Source organism: Nesoenas mayeri (assembly GCF_963082525.1).
Source record: "Nesoenas mayeri genome assembly, chromosome: 3".
NCBI lineage: Eukaryota > Metazoa > Chordata > Aves > Columbiformes > Columbidae > Nesoenas > Nesoenas mayeri.
In genome coordinates this window covers 23,127,294-23,143,155 of record NC_137544.1, presented here as the reverse complement: position 1 = coordinate 23,143,155, position 15,862 = coordinate 23,127,294, and the positions used below count along the sequence as shown (strand labels likewise).

Genomic DNA, 15,862 nt, shown 5'->3' with positions numbered 1-15,862 from the left:
TATTTTGAAGTCATTGCAAGTGTTATTTTGAAACTTTGAGACTGTTGCAAACTTAAAATGATAAATATCCTATAAGCATAGAGAGTTCACTAATATTTTAAAGGATAAAAGTGAAAATCTGGTATCCATATATCCATTCTAAGTTAAAAAAAAAAAAAAAAAAAAGGGCTAAATATTCTTATTCGTTTCAGAAATCTTTGTTCCTTTTCAACATATTCTAGGTATCATCAGGGATTGAAAGAGGTGTTTTTACCTATCAAGGTGATATACATGGAAAAGACTTTGGAAAATTTATGCTCCAAAGACAAGGTAAATGCATTCATAGACCTTTAACATGTATGATGTTTTTGAGTCTTGCAAGGGTGAATTTAACAACAGCTATCTAGCTGAAGTAGACATGTTAGTTCATGTCGTTGCTATTGTAAAAAACACAGTGAAATACACATATTTGAAATATACATTTCAAATCCCAGTTTAACTTGCTTAACTTGTTACTATCTCATATTTTCTGGGATAGAAACTTAGTATGATGACTACAGGATGCTCTTAAAGAGAATGCTATAGCAGCTGCTTGCTTTTCTGTGAATGTCCTTTTGAAAGTAACGAGTGTCACGCAGTTAAAAAGACATTTTTTGCTCAAATGTATAAATTGTTGTCAGAATCATACTGGAAATTAAACGACAGAATCAACATTGATTTTAATAGTGTCTTTTGGAGAAAGCTTTTTGCTAGTGGGTGTTTTCATGTATATGTATTTAGATAGAATTCTGTTTTGCTGTCAAAAACATGAAATGAGTGACTGAGGTATATATTACAGCTAAGGACACAAGTGCTCCAGCGGCTGGTGAAAAACATTTTACTCATAAAATAATTTTGTCATAAAAACAACAACAAAAAAACCTACTTCTAAAATAATTATTCATAAAGTAGTTTTGGCAAATACTAAGTGTAGACATCTGCATTTCCTGAACCCAAAACTACTGTAGAGTATTCAAAACATGGTATATACACAGCAAAGTGCTGGACTAGGAGGAGGAGGCAGCCTGGCCAATATGTCTGCACTAGGCTGTATCTGCGTTTCATAGATTGCCTTGGTTTTATTAACTTCATTGGTCCCATACACAGTGTCCTTTTAAGTTCTGCCCAATCTCCCTTGTATTTCTTTGCTGTATTAGCTGATGAAATAACAGTTATCCTATGGATATGTTCATCTTGGCCAGCTCTCAAATTGCTGTATATGTTTAGTCACAAGGGATGGAAACTTTACTCTTCAGAGCCTAAGAACTGCCAGTTACTGCAGCTGAGTACAATTTCAGTCTTCAGAATAAACTTTTGTGTGGGATCAATTATTCATCTACCTTTACTTTCACGTAATCCTTATTACTGTAATATCTAAGCTACTTTTTCTTTCTGATTTTAACAAGCACAGTTTAAAAGTAAAACATCAAGATATGTTAAAACATCACTTATTTAGTAGCCTTTGATATCTCAAAACAGTGAGACAAGGCTTTGTTCATTTTGTTTGGGGGGTGTGTGTGTTTTTGTGTTTTATTAAACCAAGCCTTATAAGATGTCCATGGTTTTCCAGCTACCTAATAGTTTAGATCCATGTATTTTAGCAGCGATCTGAATAACTCATTGATGTAATTGAAGAACAAGCAGAATCACAATTCAACAGTTACATCATTCTCCAGTGGATGTATTCTACAGCGGTGGAAAACATCCTCCATATAAATGTTTAGAATTGCAACATGAGAGCTCAGTTTGTATATTCCCAAGGCTAGTAAGGAGAAAAAATGTACAAGTTACACAAGTATTCCTAGGCTGAGGGCCTCTAATCTTCAGCACTGATATCTCAGTGGAGAGCTTGCTACAAATGCAGATACTGTCTCTTTTAGATTTGTTTATGTGCTTGCTAAATAGGCACTGATTTTCTACAGGTTGTTTGTTCTCTATTGAAGGACATACAACTAAAAGGAAACAGCAAATTTCCATCCAACACAGGTGATAATATTTGTCCATGTCCTCTCATATTCAAGGGTAACTTGCTTTGTTTTTACATCTATTCCACTCATGAATATTCGGATGAGGTAATGATTTCATATGTCCTCCAGCTGAAGACTTAAAATATTTCCATTTCTTCAGGAAGTTAAATTATTTGCTGCCTTTACACTAAGCCAGAAATATGCATAAACTATGTATGCACCGGTGCATACATAATATAATATGAAATTCTTCATCTGCAAGCATACTTCAAAGAGCAGCATTTACTGAGAAATACTTCATTAAGTATGAAAGACAAATCTATTTGATGAAGAATTCCCTATCACATATCAGATAAAGACCAGGTTCAGTGGATGTGCTCAGTCTTGGAACTTAATGACATGAAAATAGAAAGAATTTTTTTTCTAAGAACTGTTTATACTTTTTTCAGGAGCAATTCTGTTTGCTTCTAGCCCTAGAGAATAGCTTAAAGGGCAAAGAGATCTCTGTTATCAGTCTACCAAAAGAATTAGAACTGTATCTGAGCCTGCTTAAGGGGCACAAGTTGTGACACCATATTATTTAACCTTTTTGACAAGTAATAAGTCGTTGCCGGAAGCTTTTTGTTTCTTTTATTATGTTTTAATAACTTGGTCTTTAAAGGCTACAAGTCTGCAGCCAGGTTCAGTTTCTGTAGTTCCTAAGTGCCTGTGCCTCACCACTACAATTCCAGAAGATGATTATTCTAAAATCTTGGTTTTCTTCATTCCAATATGGACTGTCATTTAAAAGTGTATGAAAAGGTGACTTTGTAAGAAGAAAAACTTACTTCACCAAATGATTATTTTCCTGTATTTATTTCTTCTGGTGAAATACAATGACCATTTTTCTTTTTTTCCCTCAAAGTAATTTTTTGGCTTAACTAGACTGAGGTAACAAATATGAAATATGAATAATTAATTTGTGACTGTGATATATTAGATCATTGGCTGTGAAATACATGTTGATTTCTTGAAATTGATCAGCCTTAAAAGTGTTGAACATCATGGGACTTGTGAATTTTAAATTTCACTCTATAAATGTGTTATCTCTCCTCTCCAGATCATTTTGCACAACTTTCATCATTCCCAAATAAACTCTCCATCTAGACAGGATACTCACAGCTTCAGAGAACAAAATGATTGTGCATTACCTAATGCACAGATAGCTAGTACTAATGAGCTATGAGACTATATATTAATGTACTCCTCACACCCAGTGAGGTATCCAAAGAGTCTTTTCTATCCAGCAGTTATCAGGCAGGTGAAGAAAATCCAGCCTCTCTTGCTCCTTAGAAGCTGCTGAGTTGCTTTCTCTTTAGTATTTTTTCTCTTAAATCCCTGACCTGCTAACAATCCTTGTCTCAGGAATTAGTCTTCTGCATGTAATTCTACTTTTCTTGTCTTGCATGGCTTTTGCTTTTACACTTTCTCCCAGTTCGACAGCATTTCTCGGTGAAACTGAGCCATGCTGTACTGAAGGAGACAGCTGAAACCAAGGGCTAGGGGTCAGAGGAGAAACAAAGGAAATGCTAAATGAATATTTTCTTACAATAAAGTATTATTTTCTAGGATGTATAGAGGAGAAAACTCAGTAGCCAACTAAGTTGGAACAAGTACATTGCTTGTGCAATAATGATTTCACTGTGTATTATCAGAATTTGAACTTCACCTGACCACTGCTATTTTTAGGAGGCTAAAGAAACCCATTATTCTCTCAAATGTTTTAAAAAACATTTAATCTTACTCAATATCCCTCTATTAAACAACATGTTTGCTAGTGACAAAGTATGTCCTTTTTAATGAAAAGAAAAACATACTATCTTTTGTATTTGTTTTTTGGTGGTTTTTTGTTTGTTTGTTTGTTTTTTGTTTTTGGTTTTTTTTGTTTTGTTTTTGTTTTGTTTTTTTCATCTATTAGTATGCAGATATTTCCACTTTTCTGGTTTTAGCTGTGGTGCAATCAATACCTAAATTAGAGCAGTGTAATATGTTTTCCCATTTCTCATCATGATAATTCTGTCAGAAGAAATACAAAGCACATATCAAGATATGTTTAATCACAAACAGTTCTGAAAAGGATGGTAATAAGTAGACTAGACTGTCTTGAAGTTATATTGATTCTCATACATGAATAAAATCCAAATTATCGAGAATTGCAGCAAAGTTTCTCTTCCATAATGAAAAGCACACCACTGCATAGTCTGAAACCGGTCAACATTTCTCCAATGCCAATTAAAGGTTGAAAATTTCAAGCTTGATTAGCCTAAATGTGGTACTTTAAAAACTGTAGAGATATAGAATATTCCATTACCTCAAATAGGAGTTCTGAATAATTATTAAGTATGGGTCAATTAACAGAGATAACTTAAAAAGAAATTATCCAAATGTAAGTTTGTGTGTAGTTTTACATGTTCAGTTACACACACATACAAAAATTAAATTTTCAAAAAATTCCATAACAAAGCTTGCTTATTATGAATTTCAAACTATTGTTTTATTTTTGTTGAGTTCTCATATTTTATAATTTTTTTGATGCTTCTACATTAAAATGTATCTATCATGCGCCATGATAATAGCTTTGAAACATAAATTAAGAGTCTATTAATCAGACACTTTCTGTTTATTTTTATACTTGGTTAGAATTTTAAGTAAGAGTTGGAATAATAATTCTAAGTTTTTGTTGATATAAGCTGACTGCAATGAATTTGATCATTACCATTTTTTTATTAATTATTCCAAATAATTGCAAAAACAGCTGGGAATTGTGATAGTCAAGGATTAAGACAGTGATAACTGCATGCAGTTTTTTAAACTTCTGTCACTTCTAATAACCGGTAAAAATTCAAAAGGATCATTTAAATTAACATTTCTTAAGTGTTTAGTAACTATGGTAATTATTTGATTCTGTCTTTAGTTTCGATTGGTTGAGGAATGTGTAGTACATGTGCAATACAACACAAATACATAAAATTATGCCAACAGCCCTTCCACACCTTGAGTATTGGGACAAATATTGGATTACTAAAGTCCAAAGATTTGTATAATACACTGGTTCTACTTTAAAACAGTTCAGTGTTAATTAAGATACTCAACAGGATCCCAAGTACCACAGTAGCAGATTTATTAATTTGAAGAGGTTAGACTTCACCCTTTCTGCAGAGTACTATACAGGAGCATGAAATACAACAGAAGATTAAAGGCAGTGAAAAGACTGAAGGACAGTATTTTGCCATGTTTAGTGATCAAATCTGGCAATTCTGAAATTCCTAGGTCAGCTGTCTTCATTTTAAAGGGAGCTTAATTACTTCCTAGAATGTAGTACATTTTGTAAAATGAATTATAATATTAGCAATCAAAACATGTAAGTTTTAAACATATCTAACAGAAAAAGAAAAAAAAAAATCTTAGAATCATAGAATCATTTTGGTTGGAAGAGACCAACCACTAACCTAACACTCACTAAACCATATCCCTAAGAACCTCATGTAGGCTTCTTTTAAACACTTCCAGGGATGGTAATTCAACCACTTCCTTCATTCCTCTTTTGCACTGAGCTTGAAGTTCAGGAAATCATAGGAGAATTGTTTGCTTCTGTCATAGTATTGCAACTCTTTAAGATATTTTAGTAGATTGCTGAAAGCAGCACAGTGGCTGTGTCTGCCGTGCAACTGGTCTGTGACAGAGGCCTAAAAAGACTAACTGATGCTGTTGCAATCAATGAGATAGCTGTGATATTTGAGACAGTGCATACTGGTAGGTTGGAACATTTCTGAGTGGTAAGCACCAGTGTCTTATATTCTTCTCTGCTAACATCAGCAGAAATATTCCAGAATAGTACACCCAAATATGTGTTCCAGCACCACCTTCACTGTATTTTCCCTCTGTCCTGGTCTCTCCTTCTTGGATAGGATCTATATATTGCTCTCTGAAGAGCTGTGAGTTCAAACTGGCAATGTGGAGTTGGATTTAAAATTTTTTATGTATATATAAATTTTCTATTTTTTCCCTATAAAATTATTTTTTATCCTTCACAATTTGAATTGTCAAGTTGGCCACCTATTTAAGCAATTTAGCAATGTCTCTATACTGATGGAAAAATGGGATCTGCAAAATGCCTTACAGTTTGGGTTACCTACTTGTCCATAACAGGAACCCAGCAAGGACATGCCTTTGTGTTCTCTGCACCTCAATTTTATCCTAGTGCAAACGCAGCTTCCATGGGCTCTAAAACATGCTCGTGTCTCTCCCCTGAAAGGAGGTTGTAAAGCATCCAGAACATGCATACAGGTGCACAGACGAGGGAGTGCTATTTTTCTGCAAAGAACCTTTGTGTTTTACCACAGTTACCTCAGTTGTCTCTTCTTTTTTCCTGTTTGATGTGGTCTTGCATTGATTATTGTTTATCAGATGAATATTAAGGCCGCAAGCACAGAATACTTTTTACAGTATTATCAAATTTTTTTTAGAAGGTAAATGGCTTAAGATTATTTAATCAGTGACTCATGAGAGTTGCAATTCATAATTATTTTACTTGCTGAATATTGTTTTTAAATAATTTTGTTAGTTTTTGGTAAGTGGTGTTAACAAGATTTATACTATGATACCACATGGTATTTATTTCATGTTTGTAAACAGAGTTGTTTTATCAAGACACCATTTTCTTTCATTCTTGAATAAAAAGAGAACTGTGAGACAGAAAACCTGGGAATTTTATTTCTACCCTTCTGTTTCATTTCAGGTCCTTTAAGTACAGACACAGACCTTTCAAATCACTATTACGGTACAAACAGCAGTTCTGTTGCAGCTGCCATCCTAGTACCATTCTTTGCTCTAATATTATCAGGATTTGCATTTTACCTCTACAAACACAGGTATTGTAAATGTTATTTATTCAGTAACTTAATAAGTTTTTGGTTTAATTTTGTTAGATAAGTGTAACTAGGGAAAACTATACCAAAGCTTTCAAGAATATATTTTCCCTAGAAAGACAAATATTTCTAACTATTCTGACAAAGGGGTTCAGTGTAGGGCAGTTCTTAATGGTGAACAATTATAAAAATGAGGCACTGTGTTAAGGAGCAAAGATCTATTGACCTTCTCGGTTCATGAGGCTGAATCAGATTGAAATCTTAGGTCACATGTTTTACTCTTTCATTTTATTGCTTTATTAAATTGAATGTATGCTGCTTCTTTCAAAATGCTTATGAGTATTAATTATACAAGCTGAAAAATCCATAAATCCCATGAGAGAACAGCCTATAATGAGACTACTTAGAGTACATGCTGAATAAGCTAATAGATGCTACTAGAATTGACATCATTTTGGCTCTTATGAAATTTTCATACGCTGTTAGGTAATAATAAAAAAAGAATGATCTTGTCTGAAATTTGTTTTTAAAACTGTTAACTATGTAACTATTGAACATTTGTTCATTCTGAGTGCTATTCGGCTAGAGCTTTTTGGAAAAAATCTTATTTTTTTTGTATTGAACTACAATACTCTCTGACCTCCTTGTGTTATTTGAAGTTTGCACAATGTCATTTAACAGAAATACTGATTTTTAATAGCTTACTCTTGAAACTTTTGTTCTATAATCATGATACCAAGGGTATTTCAGGATTATAAGAAATCACATAGACAAACAAGTCCACCATTGCCCTGTGATGGACTGGACTGTCTACTCATCTCAGTATTAGATGATTTAGGAAAAAGGAAATTGCAGTAGCATTTGAACTTTTGAACTCCAGTTTAAATTATGCATATCCTGAAGTGTAATATAACCTTTAGTTGAAAAAATTGCTAAGGAAGAGCTGTGAACTCTGTCTCAGAACATGTTATTGTGAGATGCCTTTCTGATGCCTACAGATCTGCATTCTCAGATAAGCTCCTGTTCTGCAAATGTGGGAACCTAAAGAGCAGCCTGAAAACAGTTATTCAGATAGGGGGAAAAGATAAAGGGAACATTACTGTCACTTTGCTCTTAGAAATAGGAAGCAAACTCGAAGAAAAAACTGATCAAACTGTATTTTGATATAGGGGTATATTTTCTGGTTTATTCTATGAAGTTTATGATGTCCTACATAACCAGTGGAGGTTTGGTTTTCTATTTATTAGAAATATATACGCATTTAGGAGAGATAAAACTTAATTTTCAGATGACCAGCTATAAGCCTGATATTTATGGTACTGCTGGTTCAGCATTGCAGTTCTGCCTACCTTAATCTAATTGAAATGCATTAGATACTTGAAAAAGGAGATGCTACTCATAACTTAATATTTCAAAGATTATTCTTCCTTTTTTATATTTTCAAACTATTTATTCCATTAAAACAGTTTTTAAAGGGGTTATCAATATCATATTGTCATCAGAAAATTAACAAGTTGATTACTTAAAGTGACTTTAGGTCACCTTTATCCTCTTCAAAACAAAGAATGTTCCAAAGGAAAGACAATAGAATCTGTGACTTTTTAAGGGACTTCCTTGAAATGACCTTAATGACCAGAATAACAAGAGGAAATTTTCACAATTATGCAATAGTTATGCCCATAGAGGCTCTCTATATCTGAGAATTAGCAAGTCTTCTTAGGGGATGATTTTATGGAAGTTTCTGCTATGCCTATGTCAGATGAATAGAATCTAATTAGAATCAGGGCTGTTAAACCTTTTTACACAGTTTCTGCACCTTTTATCTGACAGACAGAGATCACTTCGGGAATGAAGACAGCATCGCCATCTTTCTAAAAATTAGAATATGTTTAATTGCTTACACTTAGAAAAGCTCGTAGTAAAGATGTCTAAGCATGTTTTGTTACTTCTAAAATGAAAATAGGAGGAAAGGGCATATTTAGGAGTAACAAATTTTTTTGTATGTGATAGATTTCCATTACTGACATATTTCCAGCGATAGTTTTCCCTATCTGCTATTGAAAAAGAATGATTTTCTAAAAAAATAGTTTGATTTTCAAGAACTCTTTTCTAAATTGCGTTACATTTATTAAGCACAAAGCATCTACATTTTGTGCTCCTTCGTTGACGTTCTTGCCTTATTTCAATTACACGTAGATACTTTTAGATGCTAAGAGATTTAAGGTTAAAGTAGTAAAATACAATAGGATAACATTTTACTAGATATATCAGGAAGTCTGAACAATTCTGTTCTATTTTTAATTTAGTTATTGACTGAGTATATTCTAACAAAGTTTCACATAAAGATGTGAACATCCTTCACATTTTTATATGTTTCTGGTGGTAAAACACTATCCGAAGCAGAAGAGTGGTTACTGAAAAATAATGCTTTGTATCCTTTGATGTTAAAATGTCAAAATTTATGTGAATGCTAGTTAGGATTTGATAAATCTCATTATATATGTTTGGACATTAAAAAATCCCTGTCAAAGTATATAGTAGTGTTTATTGCTTCAAGTATTTATAGACATGAGCAGGCATGCTATGGCAGATCTATCTGAAATAACTGAAATTACTGGCCCTCATCTGACAGTTACCACAACTAGTAGTACAAGATATTCTGGACACTTACCATGTCAGTGCAAAAGTTGCCTGATTGAAGCTTTGCTGGCTGACTTTGCACTGACTTAGATTTAATAGTACCCAGGGGACCTGTTAGAGCACTCAAATGGTACAACACTAACTTTCTGCTCTGGAGTGGTAATAAACAACTGATAGCAGCAAATTACTGAACTGTTCCCTCTACCTCTGCTGGAAAATATCCAAGTCAATAAAGTCTGTGGGTGTTTATCTCATCTAAAACCAAAGGTGTTATCAACAGGATCAGTTAGGAACCACTCTCTTCTTTCTATGGACATCTAAGTCATCTACTTCATTCAAATCCTTTAAAATCACAATTTGAATTGCTCTTCATCAGAACATTTACACAGATTTTCCAGTTGCCTACTAGGTGTACTGCAAAAATTAGCATGGGTAAATCCTAAATGTCCAGGAAAGTCAGTTAGAATATGCTTGATGGTGATCAAATTAAATCCACCTATTAAAGATACCACTGTCGTTTTGACATGAATATCAATACTTAAAAAAACGGGATATATATTTGGAAATTGATAAAGCACTAATTTAGTAAAGATTAAATAAGTGTTTCCACTTCGGGTGAGGATTCTTTTATGCTTGGACTAGCCATCTAAAAAAGTCATCAGAAAAGACCATAATTGTTACTACTGACAGAAAATATTATAAATGTGATCAGTTCCAACTTTACTTTTCTTCATATTTTTGTTGTACATTGCTTTACTTTTGGCTGCCAGTTTCGGCAATAAGACATGAAGTTGTCATTCTTTTGAAAATTTTATAATGGAAAATGTAAACCTGTAGTTTGCCTACATTATCTCTGTGTTTTGTAGCGTCAGTTTTCCCATTAGGAATTTACTTTCTTCTCTTTATTTTATGAAAAATAACTTCTAGTCAGATTTCTCTTATTTTAAGTCCCTACGACATCCTTTATGGGTCTTCTTTTATTACATTTAGATAGAGCCATGAAACTTGTGTATTTTATAGATAAAACAATAATTTTAGAATGTTTATTTTTAAGGTTACTAATGATAATTTTATCTCTTTTTTTTTTTTTTTTCCCTCCTTTTCTTTCCCCAGAACAAGACCAAAAGTACAGTACAATGGATATGCTGGACATGAAAACAGTAATGGACAGGCTTCATTTGAAAATCCCATGTATGACACAAACTTAAAACCCACAGAGGCAAAGGCTGTGAGGTTTGATACGACTCTGAACACAGTTTGTACAGTGGTATAGCCTTCAGTGCCCAATATGACTGATTCATAGCCATACCTCTGATGGACAAGCAGTAATTCCTTTGGTGCCATATACCAGTTTCCCTTCTTCTCTTGGCTTCGCTGCTGTAATCTTTAACATCTTCTGTCAGCCTACATGCAGCTAAATTTTCTGGTAAAAATGTGTCGGTCTTCTGGGGATCAGAGAAAGAGTATTTTTTCATCTTAAAGTTGGATCAAAATGCCTGGCTGCGTCTGCTTCAAATCAAGGCACACTTTAAGGAAGACTGCCAAGTCATGCCAATTTGTCATATTTAATGCCTCAGACTTTCATATTTGTTTGTGGCTGGATGCCTTTCCATGCATTCTTCTGGGCACTTGGATAAATCCTTTGAGTACTGTGACAAATGATAGCACCACAGATTATCCCTGGGAATATTCTGAAGAAATAAAGCTCTCTTGAAGAAGACAACCTTCCTCAAGGTTGCATACACCTGCAAATGCTTTACCATTGAAATCTTGATAAAATTAAAGAAACTTAGAGTGTCTCTCATACATAGGATGGTTTGCCAGTTTCCCAATCAGCCCTTATATTGCACAATTTTTTTGCACTAGAGTGTTATGGATGACTGAGTGACCTACTGGTAAAAATATACAGGGTTTCTACACACTGTCCATTGTATATAGATATTCACCAACTCTGCCAAGCAAAACATTCCACAATAAATTTACTTGGAATATTAAATTATGAGCCCCATGCTTAGCACCACTTAAAGTCTTGTGTGATAGAAGACAATATTTCTTTTGTCAAGTTTTGACTAAATTTCTTTGTAAACATGATTACAAGTCACCGAAGACCTTCAGCCAGAACAAGAGCCCCTTTCTAAGAACTTTTCATTGTTAGTATCGTTTTATTCTGAAATCAGTCATCAACCACCATTTTCAGTATCATACTATTTAACAGCAGGGGGGTTAGCAGTTATTGCTGCTTGCCATGTACAAATGTGAATAGTAATTTATTTTAGATAGCTCATAAAGCTTGTGAGCCTGTGCTCATAATACAGTCTTCCCTTTTGCATTTTTTTCCATTTTTTCCTGTAATGTGACATCATTTTCTGATGTTACATGAAGTAAAACACATTACAGTAGCATATGTAAACCCAGTGCAAATTGCCTATAACAAGCTGTCAGTTTCTACTTTGAACAAAAAGAAATATTCAATTACCTTTGCTTTCTGTTTCTTTTCAGATTTTCTAAACACACTGCTTACTGCTTTTGTACTTACACAATTTGACAAAGTTTGACATTTGTAAATATGAACAGTTAAGTAAATCATTAACATTTGCTTAGAATTAGAGGTTTTATCGAATGAAAACAAACAAACAAAAATGCCATTGGGCAGATTAATTAAACTGAGTGTCAGAATTAGGGAATTAAGGAAATACTGAAACAAAATCTGATTTTAGTTATACACATTGAGCTCAGAAGCCAAGAAAGTTGATTTACTTTTCCTTAAAATTCAGGGTTAATTATGTTGTTGTTTTGTTTTAGTTTTCTGAATTTCAAACTGTCCTAATGTCCAGTTGCTATCAAAAACTGTAGAAGAATGTTTCTGAATTCCATATGTGTGTAGATCTGTCTGTTATATGCAAAACAAAAAGGTAATGTAAGCCAAATAACAGGTTTTTCAGTTAATGTGGCAGAACGCAAAGAAAATTTCAAAGGTAACCCTTGGTCAGCTTGACAACTCTACATCTTGTAGATGAAAAATACCAGCAATATAATACAGTATTGTAGGGCCTCCAGCTGTTATATTCTCCATATGAGCAAGAAACTCTGAAGAAAATGTAATAAATAATCCTTTCCAGTCAGTTCCTTGTTCATTTTGTTAGTAGTTTTGGCTTTCTTTTTTGTTTCTGAGGTTTTTGTGCAGTAAGTTTCATTTATTTGTCCCATCTCAGAGCCCTTCACATTTTCTGAGAAAGAACAAAGTCATCAGATCAAAGTTGTTGTCCTCATCCTCCCCCATGTAGAGGAAGTTGTTCTGAAAAAGAAGTGCTTCCATAGGAACAGTGGACCAGGGAGGGAAGCCGTTGTGTGATTAAAGTTTTTGACAGGTGTTCAAAATAGATGTCACTTCTTTGGAAGTCTTTCTACAGTGGCAATGACAGGAAAAAAAAAAAAAAAAAAAAAAAAAGAGTCTTGAAAACAACAGCAAAATTCTAGCTAAGTAGCTATTAGTGATGTTTTCTACTCCTGCTCTTACAGTGTATTCTTCAGTGACCTGTGTCACTATGAGCACCAAAGAATCTGTTGGAGGAAAGGTCCCAGAAAAGAGAACAGTTAAATTATTTGATCTTTTGTGTTAGAGAGCCCAGATCCTGTGAATCCTTTATGTAGTGGTTCATTTTCAGGAGGTTATGTAAGGAGTGTTTATCCCAAGTGAGTGTTCTTTGATCAGGGTTACCCAAAATTGGGCACATTGACAAATTATCCTAAGGTGTTTGTTTGGAATATTGATTAAACAGGAGCTTCAGATTGGAACCCAAGTAAAGGAATGCTCTTGTACTCAGTTCTATCCATATCCTTCAAATGACTTTCCTTCTCTGCTATGGCTGAGTCTTCTGTTTAGGTTGGAACTCTTTATCCTGAAGATATTTTGCAGATGGCTGTGTATGCATGCAGTTATATATGGTGCTTCACCAGAATAAGACTCTTTAAAATGTTGTGCAGTGGCCAGGTAATGGCAGCCAGGAAATCTGCTTTCTGAGATATATGCAGAAGACTATTCCCCCAGTGTTGACCAGATCATTATGATGGGCTAATAATACATGCTATGTATTTTTTTAAAAAACAGGTTATGTGCTTCAAAGCTGTTAAAAACTGCTGCTTGTATCACACATCTTGCCTTTCTCCAGGCTAGCTGCAATAATTTTTTTTCTTGTGTAAAATATTTTGTAAACAAAGAAAAGCTGTTATTAAAAAAAAAAAAAAAAAGGTGGGAGGGCAAGGGCGGGGGGTTGGGGAAGAATGCCGGCATTATGATCAAGTCAATCTAATTTTCATTCCCAGTATGTCATTCTGCCATTTCACTACATGCTGCTGTGACATGAAGTAGGTGCAAAAGAACTTTTTGTACAGAGATATATTTTTTATGAAGAATTTGTAAAATTATTAAATATGCTGTACTTTTTTGATTAATGTAGGTAAATTGTTAAAAATAAATGTTTTTACAATACAAAAAATTGTAATTTTCCCAATAATGTAAAATTTACCATCTTTAGCTGATTTTCAGTTCTGATCCTATTACACATGTATTAATATTAAAGTGGCCTGTTAAAAATAAACAGTATTCTCTTTGGCAAGAAAAAAAAAATACTATAAAAGATTGTAATATAGCCTGTGCAATGCCACCTACCTTGAAAGGAAAATCAGAGTTCTTATTAAATATTTAATTTTAGATTTTCAGCTTTTGTGACCTATTCTTATATTTTTTTTTTCTTCTATTTACTTATATGCTTTTAAATCTCAGATATTGATTTTTCATTACATTAGATTGTTTAGTAGAATCTTAATCTTGTCATTTTAAGTTCCCAGGCATTACTTAATTTGGCAACATTTTTCAGGTGCTGTCTAGTGCGATGGTGTTTAAACTCTGGTTATATTACACTTATTATTCAGATTTTAAAATGGGACTTACGCTCACAGATCATTTGTTTGTTTTATAAAAAATAACCTGTTTATTCTTCCACAAGCCTGCATCCTAACTATGGAAGTGACAGATCACATAGAGCCAGAGCTATTTCCAGTTCTATCTGAGAGCCAGTTCTGCAGTCACTGAGATGCACATACTTGTACTGAAATTAAAATATTTACATACATAAAGATAGCCATATATATTGGCGTTTTCAGGATCGAAACCTGAAATACTATTTTTTTTTTTTATGTTTTACTCTGTATTCATTTAAAACATTTATATATTGGATTTACTCATTGACAGCTTAATAAAGAATTAGTTAGGCTTTAATAATATTCTACCCATTATTTCTTTGGTAATCAGTGGTAGTACATGACTGTGGTTCACTTTTAGAAAAAAAAAAAAAAAGATATGAGCATGGCCTTGCTTCCTTTCTCATCTTCACAATCTGTTGTTATAGTAATATGATAACATATAGACAGTTGTTAAAAGTTCTCATCTTCTGACGCTAAACTACAAGCTATAATCCTAATACTATCAATGTGAATATCAAATCATTATCCGACAGTGAGTCATGATTTTTACCTCTTATCACAACAACATTTGAATACATACTAAACAAATGAACTACTGTTCTTTTTGATGTTGCCAAACTGCAATGCCAGCTTTGGAAAACTATTTCACCTCATGACCTATTGAAAAATGTAGCATGGTATATTCAGTTTTGTATTCTAGACAAACCATTTCTAGAAAATAAATATTTTCTGTGCATTGAGGATACAGTTATGTATGAGACATGCTCAGCTGAATCTATAAAGACAAAAATATTTGGTTCTCAGCTGGCATCTAACTAGGTCAATAGTATCAGTGAGGTCATAAAGAGTATCAAAGGGATAGTGTACTTATTGGTATGATTTACTCAAAATGGAAAATGTTTTTTTTAAAAAAATTTTTTTTGAAAATGCTTTTAATCTCAAACTCCAATAAACTACATTAAATACACCACTTCCTGCTTTAACATGATTGCTAACTTGAAACCATAGTAGCTTGAATGCATATGGCTCAACGCTTGAGAAAACAGAAGTCAAAAGGTGGAAGAGGAAGATGCTTTCTGCAGAATACTGCCTTTAAACAAATAGAATAAATTACTTTAAAGCATGTATCTGTAATGAAAAAAAAAAAAAAAGAAAATAATGCTTTAGAGCTTTAGAGCCATTCCAGAGCTTACAGTCTTCTGGCACAAAACTCTTTCCTCCAATGAGCATAGGATTGTAGTCTGGACCTAACTATGTCAGATTAAAAAATTAAACAATGGTTAACATATGCCTAGTGATTAGTTATCAGGACTTGATTATATAAAGAAATAGAAGATCCTCATAAAC

At 33.4% G+C, this 15,862-nt stretch overlaps 1 protein-coding gene across 1 annotated transcript in view; it reads left to right on the top strand.

Moving 5' to 3' along the window:
- CSMD1 (CUB and Sushi multiple domains 1) overlaps positions 1-11,061 on the top strand; it is a gene marked incomplete at its 5' end in the record, with an annotated part of 1,071,510 nt that extends 1,060,449 nt beyond the window's left edge. Inside the window, 3 exons of the mRNA XM_080341955.1 lie at positions 222-309; positions 6,763-6,895; positions 10,646-11,061. Of these exons, the coding sequence (XP_080198081.1) occupies positions 222-309; positions 6,763-6,895; positions 10,646-10,805 (381 nt within the window). The 3' untranslated portion in view covers positions 10,806-11,061. The remainder of the gene's footprint in view (positions 1-221; positions 310-6,762; positions 6,896-10,645) is intronic.
- Between the last annotated feature and the right edge of the window lie 4,801 nt (positions 11,062-15,862).